Genomic DNA, 12,340 nt, shown 5'->3' with positions numbered 1-12,340 from the left:
ATAAGGTTTTTCTAGGATTTGTTTCTTTAGTAAAAAATTGAGAAGAATCAAATTCAGTAATGAGGACAATCTCCTCTTCTGTCTTTTTTATTTTCCCCATTTGATTGCATCTTGACATGCACACATAAACTTCTCTTTCTTCATGCAGCCTCTAAAGCTACTGGGCTTCTGAGCATCTCTCAGTGCAGAGATCCCCATCATCCCCATTTCCACCAGCCTCCTGGGCTTCACAGAAGCTTCTTTGGCTCTGGCACTTGTTGTTTTCTGTGGGTATAAGGGGGATTTGAGCTACTGCCTTATGCCTTGGGTAGGAGGGAGAATATCTGTGCTTTCAAGATGCTGAGGATGTAGAAGCCTGGAGCTGGTTAGCAGGTACCAGTTGAGGTGGGAGGGAGGGTGAGGGCAGAAGTTCAATGGGTTTTGCAGGAGGTCAGTCACCTGCCACCCTGCCCTCCTGGTTATGGCCATGATTGGGTCCCCATTCCAGATACCTGGGCTTTCCATGGTTGCATGTGATATTTGCAGGATCAGACCTGGGAGGACACACAGAGGTCGTCACATGTACAGGCCAGCCTCCAGAGTCGTACGCAGGGGAAGGAGGAGGCCATGGTGTTTCTGTCATGTGCAGATAGGTTGTCCTCAGCCTCTCCCTGAGCTGAGTGCAGCTGGAGCGGTGTCACCATGGCGTGCCCTTGCTTCCTGGGCTTCCCACCTCCCAGGCATCACTGGCAAAAGTTACCTCGGCCACAGCTGCAGGGGTGATCACAGAAAGCAGCTGCAGAGCCACAGCCGTAGAGCCACAGCTGCACCACCTGAGTACTCTCCTTGACCTGGTCTTCATCAGGAGGGTTTTGAGGGCCACAGCAGGACCCTGGTAGGAGGCAGGCCGGTAACCTGCCTTCTTCCCTCTCAGTCATCTTTTCAGGTAAAATGAGAGTAGAATGAATATTTGTTTGGAGATGGGCTGCTGTCTGCCAGCCTGGCAGACTCTATTGCTCCCCGGAGCCGTCTCACTTGCCTGGCTTTTCAGCCCAGAGCGAGGTCTAGTGGTGACTTCCATAGCTGGTAATAGCAGGGAGCTTCTGCTGAGCCGCTGCTGCTGAAATGGCACTGCACAAAAAGCAAGAGTTACTAAGGGAATCTGCAAGGAGACATATTAATAGCAATTCAGTAAATTTAACTGTCAGTCATTGAGCTGTCAGATGTTATTGAGGGAGCAAATTTGGACTGTGTACAGTGTAAGTAAAGCTGCTTCGGCAACTGTGGATGTCCTGCAGCACGATCTGCTAGTGTGTTGCAGAGCTTTTCCAGGTACTCTTCTGACAGGTAGCCTGTGATTTGAAAACCACCACACGAAATAAATGCTTTCCCTCGTACTATGATGTGTGGCAGCAGGTTTGAACAAAAAGACAGTGTTAAAGATTTTTTTGGTTAGGGTCAGGGAGAAGGGCAAAGAGGGTGGCAAAAAGTGAGCTTGCATGCCACAGGGGTGGACACTAGAAAACCATTGCTAGAAGGAGAGATGGCCATTCCTCCAGGTAAGTGCTGCACTCTGTAGGGACTGTAAACATGGAGTTTCTATAAGACTTATTTCTAGCAAACGTGGGTAACTTTGCTGTCACATTAAAAACGTCTTCTTAATGCTACCAATGAGAAAATAGATGAGCAAAAAGAAAAAATAAAGAAAGAATAAATGCTTAAAGTTAACTTTCTCTACAATACAAAAGATATACGAGAACAATTGCTTGATAACTCAGCTGACTGGTGATAAGGTTACTTTTTAGTCAAAGATGCTTAATAGAGTAATTCTCCTTTGAACTGTTAGAGCAGAGTAGATGAATGTGACACCTAAAAGACTTTGAATGAAGGATTTATTATGTAATTTAACAGCTCTAATTTTCTTCCTTTTTACTTCCAGATCTTAGAAATAATCATATTCTGCATTCTCCTCTATTTTTACAAAAGAAAGGCTGTGAAGCACATCGTGGTTTTGTTAATGATGGTAGCACTACTGGGTAAGAACATATTCACTTTAACGATGCTGTCTGTTGCTTGATAATTCCTTGTCACTCAGTCTCCCCTACTTGTTCAGATCAGGGCCATTTCAAAGTTGTGTGCTGAAGGAGAATCCGTAAAACATTTACATGATTTTACTGTGGTCCCTTTTTGAAGAGAAAAGCCAATTATTAAGCATAGTTTCTGTGTTTATTGCTAGGACTATTTCCATTTACAGATTTGCTTAAATGAATAAGCTGTTGAAGCCTTTTAAAATAACACTTTATGTTTAGATCCTGGGATTGAGGATTACTGAGTCTGTTTGATATGTCATTTGGAGAGCAGGCTAGCTGTGAAAATCTGTAATTTAAAACAGAGCAACTGAAGACCTTGTAAGCACTTTGTAAGTATATGCAGTGCTACAGTGTGACTTTCTGGAAACTTTTCGTTGAATTACCTATGACTGTCTGCATATGTGACTTCTTGTGCTTCACCACCTTTTCAGAAGCATAAGAAGAATTCAGTGGACCATTGAAGTTTGTGTTCTGATTAATGTTGCTGTCAAAAATAATCAATATCCAGAGAAACAAGGAAATATCATTTTCTGAGGCAGCTTCTAATAAAGTCAGATTTGAACCAATTTTGAAAAAAGGCAGGAGGTTATCTGCAAAGTTCTATTGCTTGCAGGTATATATTAAGAATTTATTACCACTCCACATCTTCTCCCATCTTTGTCTTCTCAGTTCTGCACAGAAACCCTCACAGGACACCATATTTCTTTGGTTGAGGTGAAAGGGGCTGAAACTGTGCCACTGAAATCAATCCAATTTCCTTTGAGGTCAGTGGGTACATGTATCAACTTGCAAAGACTTATAAAACATGTTTATGATGGAGCTGGTCAGAAATGTTTTGATAAAACAGAGTTTCAGTGGAGTTTGCCAGTTACACAATTTGGATTTAATTGAAGGTGAAAAACTCTTGTAGATTTGTTGGTTGGATTCTGCCAGATCCTTGCCTGGTTTCTTACCCAGCTGATAAGCTTCGACTTTCATATCTACCATTTCGGGACAGTCCACCCACTTAAATTCCCCAGCATCAGGAACATTAAGATCTGTAGCTCTATGTGAGCCTTGAGGGCTTTCCATACTCTCCACATGAGACAGAGAATTAAGAGCCCTGAGTCTTGGGCCTAAGTGTTTGACTGCTCTTGGTTTGCAGGAGAGTGTAGGATGTGTGAGTTTGACCAGGTCTCAGATCCTCATGTGGAGCCTGGGAGCTTTGGGAGAGCTCACCTGAACTGCTCCCAGTTTCTGGCTCTGCCACCAGGAGCAGGAAAAGCTGAGCACTCCCGAGCAATTCCAGGCTCCTTGCTGCATAGTGGGAAGCCTAGCAACGGGATGGGTTTCCACTCCTGACTGCTGCAGTTTTGGGCAGACTCACTATGAGGGCTGCCCTGGTCTACAGCAGACCCACAGTCTGAGGGAGCTCAGCCACCTGGCTGCGCAGGCTGGGCTGCGAGTTTCACTGTGGAGTCTGGGAGCTTGGACACCCCCAGTGGCAAAGGGACGGGTGGCGTGCTCCTAACCCTTGGATTCCCCAGCAGAAACTAACTGTATTTGGTGGTCAGGTTGAAATCAACCAAAAAGTCACAATTTCAGTTAGTGGCTGCTGAGGTTTTGGTGAACATATGCAGCTTCAGAAATAATGTGTCATTATTTCTACTCTATTAAAAAAGACACAAACAAACAAATTCTGCTTCATGGGAACTTTTGAAATACTGACATTTCCCTCGAGCAGGAAATCCAGAACTGTGGCTGGCTCCAGTTACTGCAGCCATCCTGGTGCCTGGCAGCCCCCCACAAAACTACTTTTAGTCTTCTGTTTGGTCTCTGACCCTTCTGCTGAGCAAAGTCTTGGGGAGCTTTGCTGGTTCACAAGGGCTGAGAGAAGGCCCAGCAGCTTTGCTCTCCACCGTCTGACACATTAACAGCCCTCGGAGGGCCCTGGCTACAGGACTGGTGGCCAAGGTTTGGGGGCTCTCTGCAGAAAATTCTCTGTGACATCTTGTGGAGGGGAATTTCTGCCTTTTCTAATATCTGCACTGATAAGGTCCTGGAAGAGGATATAAATGAAATGTAGAAAAGCTTTTCTAAAGATGATGCAACCTTTGTGTCTCATTGGATACAATGAGACCTACTTTCATTATGAAGAAAATACAGAAGCGATCGTAAAATCTGCAAACATTTTGCTTAGTACAAGTCTGCAAGTTGATTTGGTGAGAACTATCTTACCTCATGTATATACTGGGAGTTATCATAAATTCAGGGGAAAAAATTCAGATTAAAGTGGGATTTCTGAGCTTCCTGCTCTAACAGCTGGACAGTGACATAATTTGTCACATGAGCTTGGGGGAGGTCATTTTATCAGAGACAGCAAAATCATTTCCTAGGTTTCAAAACCTATTCCAGGGCTATTTGAACTAAAAGAACATTTCGCTTTTCGGAAAAAAAAAACAAAAACAAAACACTTACGCTTTCTTTTCTGATGTGTTAAAATTGTAGGAGATGGAAACTGCCCTGTCATCAGAAACAATTCTTCTGAAATCTTGCTCTCAGTTGGACAATTCAAAGTACCAGTTTTCACTTGTAAATATTATTTTAAGATAATAACTCTGCCATCTTACAGTACAACTCTCAATCATTATGTAGGCTGCTTGTTGGGATTTGGGGGTATTTTTTGGCTTTTCTCATATCATTAGCATCACCGCAGTCTAGAATTTGGCAAACTCTGCTCACTTTGAGTACTACTTTGTTAAACAACTCCACCTATTTCAATTATGGTACAAGAAGTGAAATGCTGACGATGAGCAAAGGTTGCCATTAAAGCAGTATTTCATGACTGTGAACAGGATCATTATGAGATGCATGCAGTTCTTAAACTCCCTCTGAACTTCTGGAATAGCTACAAGAAAAATGCTTGGAATTAAATCCCCAGACCTGAATCCTTCCTTCTTCCCCCACCTTTCTCCCATTCCTCTTTGGAAAGTGCAGATCTCCTTGCCAATCTGAGTTTTGCATCTACACTAGGATGAATCAGAAAACTGAAATCGAACACTCCTAAGCTCTGGAAGAAGCTGGATCCCAGCTGAGGGACTGTGTTCCTGATGATTAATTACCTTTCTTTTAAGATCTTCTCTACACTCTGACTCTTCTTATTATTCTTACTTTGTTTTGAATTTGTTACATTTTACTTGAGTAATCACAACCTACTTAGTTTAGATTCAACAAATGAAGAGCACATTCCAAAAGGAAATCTAGTTGAACTAGATTCATAGTTGAAACATCAGCCTCTTTTCTAAATGATGTGTGTTGCAAGACTTCTCTGGACTGGCGACGTATACAAAAATCTTTGCCTGCTGTCTTTTAAACAGGATTCATTTTGTAGTGAAGGAATGACAATAGCTAAATGGATTGAAAATGCACTACTTAAATATTCTGTTTGTGAGCTAAATCCAGTCATGGTTTGAAGATCCTGGTCCCTGGAAAGAAATGCAGACCCCTGTGTTAGTTGCCTTGACACTGTTTATAGCTCATGGGGGGAGGTCGGTGCCTTGTGATGGGACCCAAAGCGTCAGCTCTGTCCACCTTTCACCAACTCCTTACTCAGCAAAGAAATCCTGAGGGTGAGGATTTATTTTAAACCTTTAGGCTGCCAGTATCACATACAGGCTGCTAAGGAGATGTCCAGAGGCTTCAAACAGATAATGAGATGCCTCAGACCCTCTCCTGAATAATACAACATGGGCTCCAAATTAGCAGCTGGGACTAAATAAAATATGTCTGGAAGATGTGGGGGCTGTGGTTCCCCTTCGGTCTGATAGTTCAGTGTCTAGGCTGTATGCGCAAAAGTGGGAAATGGATTCAGCTTTTTCCTCAGCCTAAGTTCAGCTTCTCTCTCTCTCATACACACACACATGCACAGAGTCCTACCTTGCAGGATTTTATGAGGCCTACATATAAAATAAACTCCAACCTGACCTACTCTAGTGAAAATGGGGAAATCCTGGGTAGATGCAGGGTTGCAGACCTCAATGCCAGAGGAACTTCAAAGCAAAACAATAAAGCACGCGGGGAGATAATGTCACTCTGAGCTTAGGCAGTAGCTTATCAAGGGTTTATAAATTCATGTGTTTTGATTTAGGCATCGAAACTCTACTTCAGTCTCTCTTCAGACTAGAGAGTCCTTTGGATGCGACCTGGCAGGTCGTCCTCCCTCGCTGACACTCTGAGGCACTTGCTGCGGATGCTGCCCTGCTAATCTCTCCCTTTCTCTTTCAGCATCACTGACTGTCATTGCTGTAAAGGCTGTGGCCAGCATGATAACACACTCTGTGAAGGGTAAAATGCAGCTTACTTATCCTGTTTTCTATATCATGTGTGTTTTAATGGCAGCTACTTGTGCTTTCCAAGTCAAGTAAGTGAGTTTCTACTAATCTGCTAACCTTTGTACCCATTTATCTGTCAGTTTTGTTCAGTACTGTTATTGACTCTAGATACAAATTACAGTTAAATGCAACAAATTCCTGACAGAGCGTTGACAGATGCATGAATTGCCTGCAGTTGATTATATTGTATATTTAGACTTTATTTCTCAGTTTGTAATTGATTAATTACACAAGGTGCTACCTCCTTTCATTATCAACTCATATGCAGTTTTTCCAAATTCAGTTTTAGTTTTGCCACAGGTTTTGAACTTATTAAAAGAAAGTTATGTTCCTGATGCTTTTTGCTGCTACTTTTAAAAACCTTCATTGCTGAATAATCAAACAGCCACATATACCCTCATTACACACCTCTTTTTCCTGGCTTATGTCACTCAACAAGCTGAAGAAGAGAATTTACCCCTACTTTCTCCCCACTTCTTTTAAATCTGCCTGTTGAGCTTTGTTACCCTGTATGTCTGTGCCTCTTTAGGAAACAGTTAACTTTTGGTGAGCAGGGGACATGGGGTTTTCCCTGCTGGCCTCTAGCCTGTTAAGTGATTGTTTCATGCTGCCTTTGCAGATTGCTGCGGGTGGCAGCATGGTAAAATATTGCTTGCAGCTGAACGGAGTGTCCGTTCCCTTATTGCCGGTCCCTCTGCTTCAGGTACTGATAGCATCATTCAATAATCTCATCTAGACTGCTCCAGTCTGAGCCTGAGTGTTTACTTGCATGATTATTTTCCGGTAGAAGAGCCAACCCAGCTTTCTCATGGCAGAACATATCATTCCCATGTGGACTCAGGAAGTCCATGTGTTATTATGCAGTGACTCTCCATGGCTGACTCAGGAACTCCCCTGCAAGAGATTAGAGAGTGATTTACATCCAGCTTGTCTTCACTGGAAGAACAGCTCAGGCCATTTAAAATAGGAAATAAAAGTTTAGTAAATAGGAAGCTCCCAAATTAACTTCTCCTTCTTGCCAGGTTTTCTTTTCTTTCTTTCTTTTGCTGGGTCAGAATTAGAACAGAAGTGAAATGTGCCCATTTCATTCCCTGGGCTCAGTGTCTCTTCCTCTCTTCTCCATTGGGCACATTTTCTATAGGAGACAGTGCTTTCAGTCTAGATTTTTCATTTTATTTTGCTTTCTCTCTTGTTTTATTTAACTGTCATGTGTTAGCTCAGAACAGCCCATGCTGCAACATCCTCCTGGATTCAATGCTGGGCCTTGGTATCTCTGTTTTAGTCCCCGTGACCAAGTTTGTTGCAAATGGGAGAAAATAATGAGGTGTTTTCAATGACTTCAAAATCCTGACTATCCTGTGGATATGTAGGATTTCTTTACTTTTAAAGCACCATGGAGACTGTTCAACAGTTGCTAAAATAACCATGCAATTACTTTAATGGCTAAAACAGATCCAGTCTTGGATTTTTACTGTTCACATATATTGTACCAGTGAAACATTTAAACATGGTTCTTTTTATAGGTTTTGAATACACTCCGCAGTCTCTTGATTTTTCTCTGTCTGTTTGAAATGCATTGCTGGTTTAACACAATATCTGCTCATGCATCCCAGGGTTCACACTCATGATTCATCTCCTTAGGAGTAGAGGTTGATAGCACTGTTCTTCTTACAAGTGGGTTCATTTGCTTTTTTCGTCAGTTGATGCAGACCATGAGGGCTGCTCCATGACCTGCTCACCAGCATCTTGGTCCTGTGGGTTTGTGCTCAGTGTATGCTCATGTGGTCCTGCATCTTGCTGATGATTCTGGTGAGGTTTTGTGTTGCCTTTCTGAGAAGCACAACACAGAGCTTCCAGAGCTTCCAGGAGCACAGGCTTGGAGCCACCTTCCCGGACTTTCCTGGCAAGACAGAGTATGCCCCCCGTAAGCTGGGGTGTGATTGCGTGGATAAACATACAAATGTGTATTTTAACCGAGTTGGCTTGAGCAGCAGCAGCAAAGAGGCAGCAATGTGGACTTCAGCAAAGTGGAACTGTTCCTACAAGGACTCACATGTCTAACCATGCTGGAAGTATACCCTTACACGACCTGTTTAAATTAGAGCAACTTGACCCTGGCTGCTTGCAGGCAGCATAGCTTCCAGGAACTGAGGCAGACCACAGGCAGTGACACCCTAGCTTTCCTCCCTTATCTGTGTCAGACAACATTCTTCTGGCAGGGCTTCAGTAGGGACTTTCAAATGATAGCCCATGGCCAGAGGAATCCCCTCCAACCTTCTGGCTTTGTCCTGTTTGTACTCTGCAGTCAAACCCAGCAGCCGATTCGATATGGTTACCCATTAGTCCAGGGCTATTTAATATTGTGGTGAGAAACAGTCAGACTTATTATTAAACTTACATTAAATTGCATAGACTTTCTTGAAGCGGCAAGAACTTCCTGTAGCTACGAGGTGCAATAACCCTTGTCTTCCAGGTTCTTGAATCAAGCAATGGAGCTGTATGAAGCGAGAGCAGTTGTGCCCGTTAATTTTGTGTTCACCACAACCAGTGCCATCATTTCAGGTTTGTTTCTGGCCTTCTGTCTCCAGAATGATTTTCTAAGGATCAAGCTTGAATTATCACCTCTGACAGAAACACAAACCAGTCATGTTTGTCTCCACCAGAAGAACTTTTTCTTATTTGACAGGTGTTTAAGTTCTGAAAAATGAGTAAGTTCATAACCTTTGAAGCAAAATAAAAATAATCAAATTCTAGCTTTTGCTATGTACAGTTTACTGTGCCTTCCTGGCTTATTGGAAATACCTGCATTTGTCCTAGCCTCATCTTCACATCCAGTAAATGCATTTACCATGTGCACACCAGCCTCTCCATATCCGAACTGGCAGAGTAATTTTAACAGCCTGGCAAACTACTCAAATGACAACCAGCTGTGTTTCATAGTAGTTAGTGTATATTCAGTTTCAGAAGGTGGAATTCTAGGTTAAGTGAAGGAAATAAAATGACTCTGAAAACCTTTTAAGCATTTAACATTTTATTCTGGCTGAGAACTTTGAACTCAGTGTTGTTAAAGAGCAACTGCAAATCTTGGAAATGGTGCACAGTGTAAGAACATGAGCAGGGAGGAGGACTAAGATGCTGTATCAGCAATGAGCCAAAATGATCTTGTTGTTATAACATTTATGACTCATTTTAACACACACTGGGGGCTTTCCTGTCATTGCTGTGCAGGAGTTTCTCATGCAGAGCTGCCGTTAATGAGAAGGGGAGTTAGCTTCATGCACAGATTGTCTCAGCACCTGTGTCAGAGACCTACATTTTGTGACTGAGAGGAGACTTTGGCCAAGAGGGGGTTGCATTCTTGTGACCATATGGAGAATTTGGCCTTGTGCCTCCTAAAAAGATCAAGTACCTATTCAGGAACAGCTTAATAGCTTTGAGACTGGATACACATGCATTTGCACCAGGTTAGTTAAACCAGTGTAGGGCTCAGAAGAACGAGCTCTGCTGAATCTTGCTGGGGTACTTTCAGAAGGTACCTTCTTTAGTGATTCCCCCATCCCTAGTTGCAGCCTTTGAAGATACATTCACTCTTCAGCTGCTCCAGTTCACACTCTGATGTTTCTAAGCAAAACTATGCTCCTCAGTGGTTTAAATCTCACACATTTGGCTGTGAATTGGGGCAGCTGAGATCCAGATACGCATCTGGTTCTGTCACCACCACTGCAGAAGTGCTAATTCCTAGAGAAGGGGTGACCAGAAAGAGTTAGTGATCCCTTCAGCCAGAAAGATTTGGCAAACTTGGCTGCTGGAGCCCTTAACTTGGTTTAAATATCAGTGACACTGCTAGTTATCTAAAACCTGTTCTTAATTGGAGCTAAGATGGCCTGCTGGAGTGGCTTAACTAAATCCATGAAGAACCTGTTAGCTCTACTGGTATGACTCTGCTTGTGAATAAGACCTCGAGTCTGACCTGTGTAAAAACTGTTGCTGACAATGCAAAAAATACCTGCATCTGTGCAGTTAATAACAGCAAGCGCTCCAGCCTGATAAACTAATTCTTCTCCAGTCCCATACAGTATCCTGAGAAAGCCTACATAATAGAATATGGACATGTAATGTGAACCCCCCCCATAATGTGTATTAATACCATATTTGGGATTTTTTTGCTCCATTTGAGCATGACACTGCTCCTGACCCTCCCAGCTGTAATTCATATCACTTGGAATCCAGTCAAGATCTGCAACTCTTGTTTCTGTCACATTCCAGGGGTCATATTTTATCAGGAATTCCAAAGTGCAGCTTTGCTGAGTGTGTTCATGTTTCTGTTCGGGTAAGTGTATCAGCTGAAAATCTGCACTAAAGCTTGTATTGGAACAATATTGCTTTGTGGAGTGCCTTCTTTTCTCAGTAAGAAGAAACCCATCTTGTTATTAAAGTATTATGGAATAGCCATTACAGTAGGATAAAAAACATTAAAGGAAAGATTAATATCAGTGCTATGGGGGTTTGGAGGCCTGTTTTTAAATCCAAATATGTAAAAATTTGAGACACTTATGAACTACTAATCCCATGATGGAATGAAAAACTAGCAGCATGTGTTCTTCCTGAAGGAAGGACAGATCACTGCTCTCCCCCAAAGATCATGTTATAGAGGAGACTTTTACGACTGCGAGAAATGTCCTTCCACATTACCTTCCACTTGCGTGTCCAGCTGTTCTCTGCTGCCATTAGCTGCGGGCAGATGCATGAGTTGCTTGCCTGCAAGGCGGTACTGTAATACCTCTCCCCCATTTTCATGTGCTCAGGAAGACATGGCATGCCTGCTGAAAAGTTCAGAGCATGCTAAGAAGCTGCTAACAGTAAATGTTTGAAGAAGTGCAACCAAAGTGCTAAGCAAGAGCAGAAATCTTCTGCTGGCCACCAGCATAGTAACAATTCAGGGGACAGGTAAAAGTTATCTGATAATGGGCATGTGATAGTTAAATGCATCTCCCTGAACTCTTGGTCATGTGTCTTCCTACTGCTGTCAAATAAATGGGACCGACAACTACAGGCATCTTCTTCTCCTGCAGTCAGACTGGAGTAGATGCACAGAACTACTATGTTGTTTGACTGCAAAAAAAGCAACAGAAAATGGAGATGAGCAAATTCAATCCATGTATTTGGCAGGCAGGAAGTAGTGACTGTGTGTCCAACATAGAGTGGACAGATTTATCCAAGCATAGCAGTTTCTCATTGCTCCTGGCTTACAGCTTGCCCCTGAGACACAGTCAAATGAGAAAAACAACAGAGATGTTGACCATCTGTAATGAGACTGAGTTGCTAATGAAATTGGAAGTGCTAAAATGCTAGTTCAGACACTCTGTGAAGATGTGCTCAAGGATTCAAATGTTGTGGTCTCACGCTCACAGACATTTGGTTCCTATGTCATGGAAAGTGTAATTTTGTTTGCAGAGCCCTTGGTACTGATAATAAAGCTTCAGGAGGCAAAAACTAGACTGACAGGGAGCCCGAGTTGAATTTATAGAGCTGCCAGGAATAAAAGTTTCTTTACTTATAAGCTGAGCAGCTCAGGTTTGGAAGTCCTTGAAAAAGAAACATGGAAAGAAATCCTCATCTCAGATGCAATTATTGTCCCTAATTATACTATGTCACTGTTTTTTGCAGGTGTCTCCTCTCTTTCCTTGGTGTATTTTTAATTACAAGAAATAAAAAAGAGGAACATTTACAAATTCCTTATATTGACTGTGGACATATTCCTGGTGAGTAGGGTTTTTTCTTTTTTCTGTCTCTCTGTTTAAAAATGAGATAGCAGATAATGGGATGACCTGGGAGAATTGAGTCAGGAATGTTCTCTAATCATATTTAATAAATATACTGTACCCTTAATTTCTATTTCTG

The 12,340-nt window shown here is 42.5% G+C and overlaps 1 protein-coding gene across 1 annotated transcript in view; it reads left to right on the top strand.

Annotated features, from left to right (window-relative positions):
* NIPAL2 (NIPA like domain containing 2) overlaps positions 1-12,340 on the top strand; it is a 60,006-nt gene that overhangs the window by 45,254 nt on the left and 2,412 nt on the right. Inside the window, exons 6-10 of the mRNA XM_013941938.2 lie at positions 1,919-2,015; positions 6,333-6,468; positions 8,913-9,001; positions 10,706-10,769; positions 12,107-12,201. Coding sequence (XP_013797392.1) covers positions 1,919-2,015; positions 6,333-6,468; positions 8,913-9,001; positions 10,706-10,769; positions 12,107-12,201 — 481 coding nt within the window. The remainder of the gene's footprint in view (positions 1-1,918; positions 2,016-6,332; positions 6,469-8,912; positions 9,002-10,705; positions 10,770-12,106; positions 12,202-12,340) is intronic.

This window comes from Apteryx mantelli, chromosome 2 (genome assembly GCF_036417845.1).
Source record: "Apteryx mantelli isolate bAptMan1 chromosome 2, bAptMan1.hap1, whole genome shotgun sequence".
NCBI classification, from domain to species: Eukaryota; Metazoa; Chordata; class Aves; order Apterygiformes; family Apterygidae; genus Apteryx; species Apteryx mantelli.
Note: the sequence above shows the minus strand (reverse complement) of the source record. Positions and strands in the feature narration are given on the sequence as shown.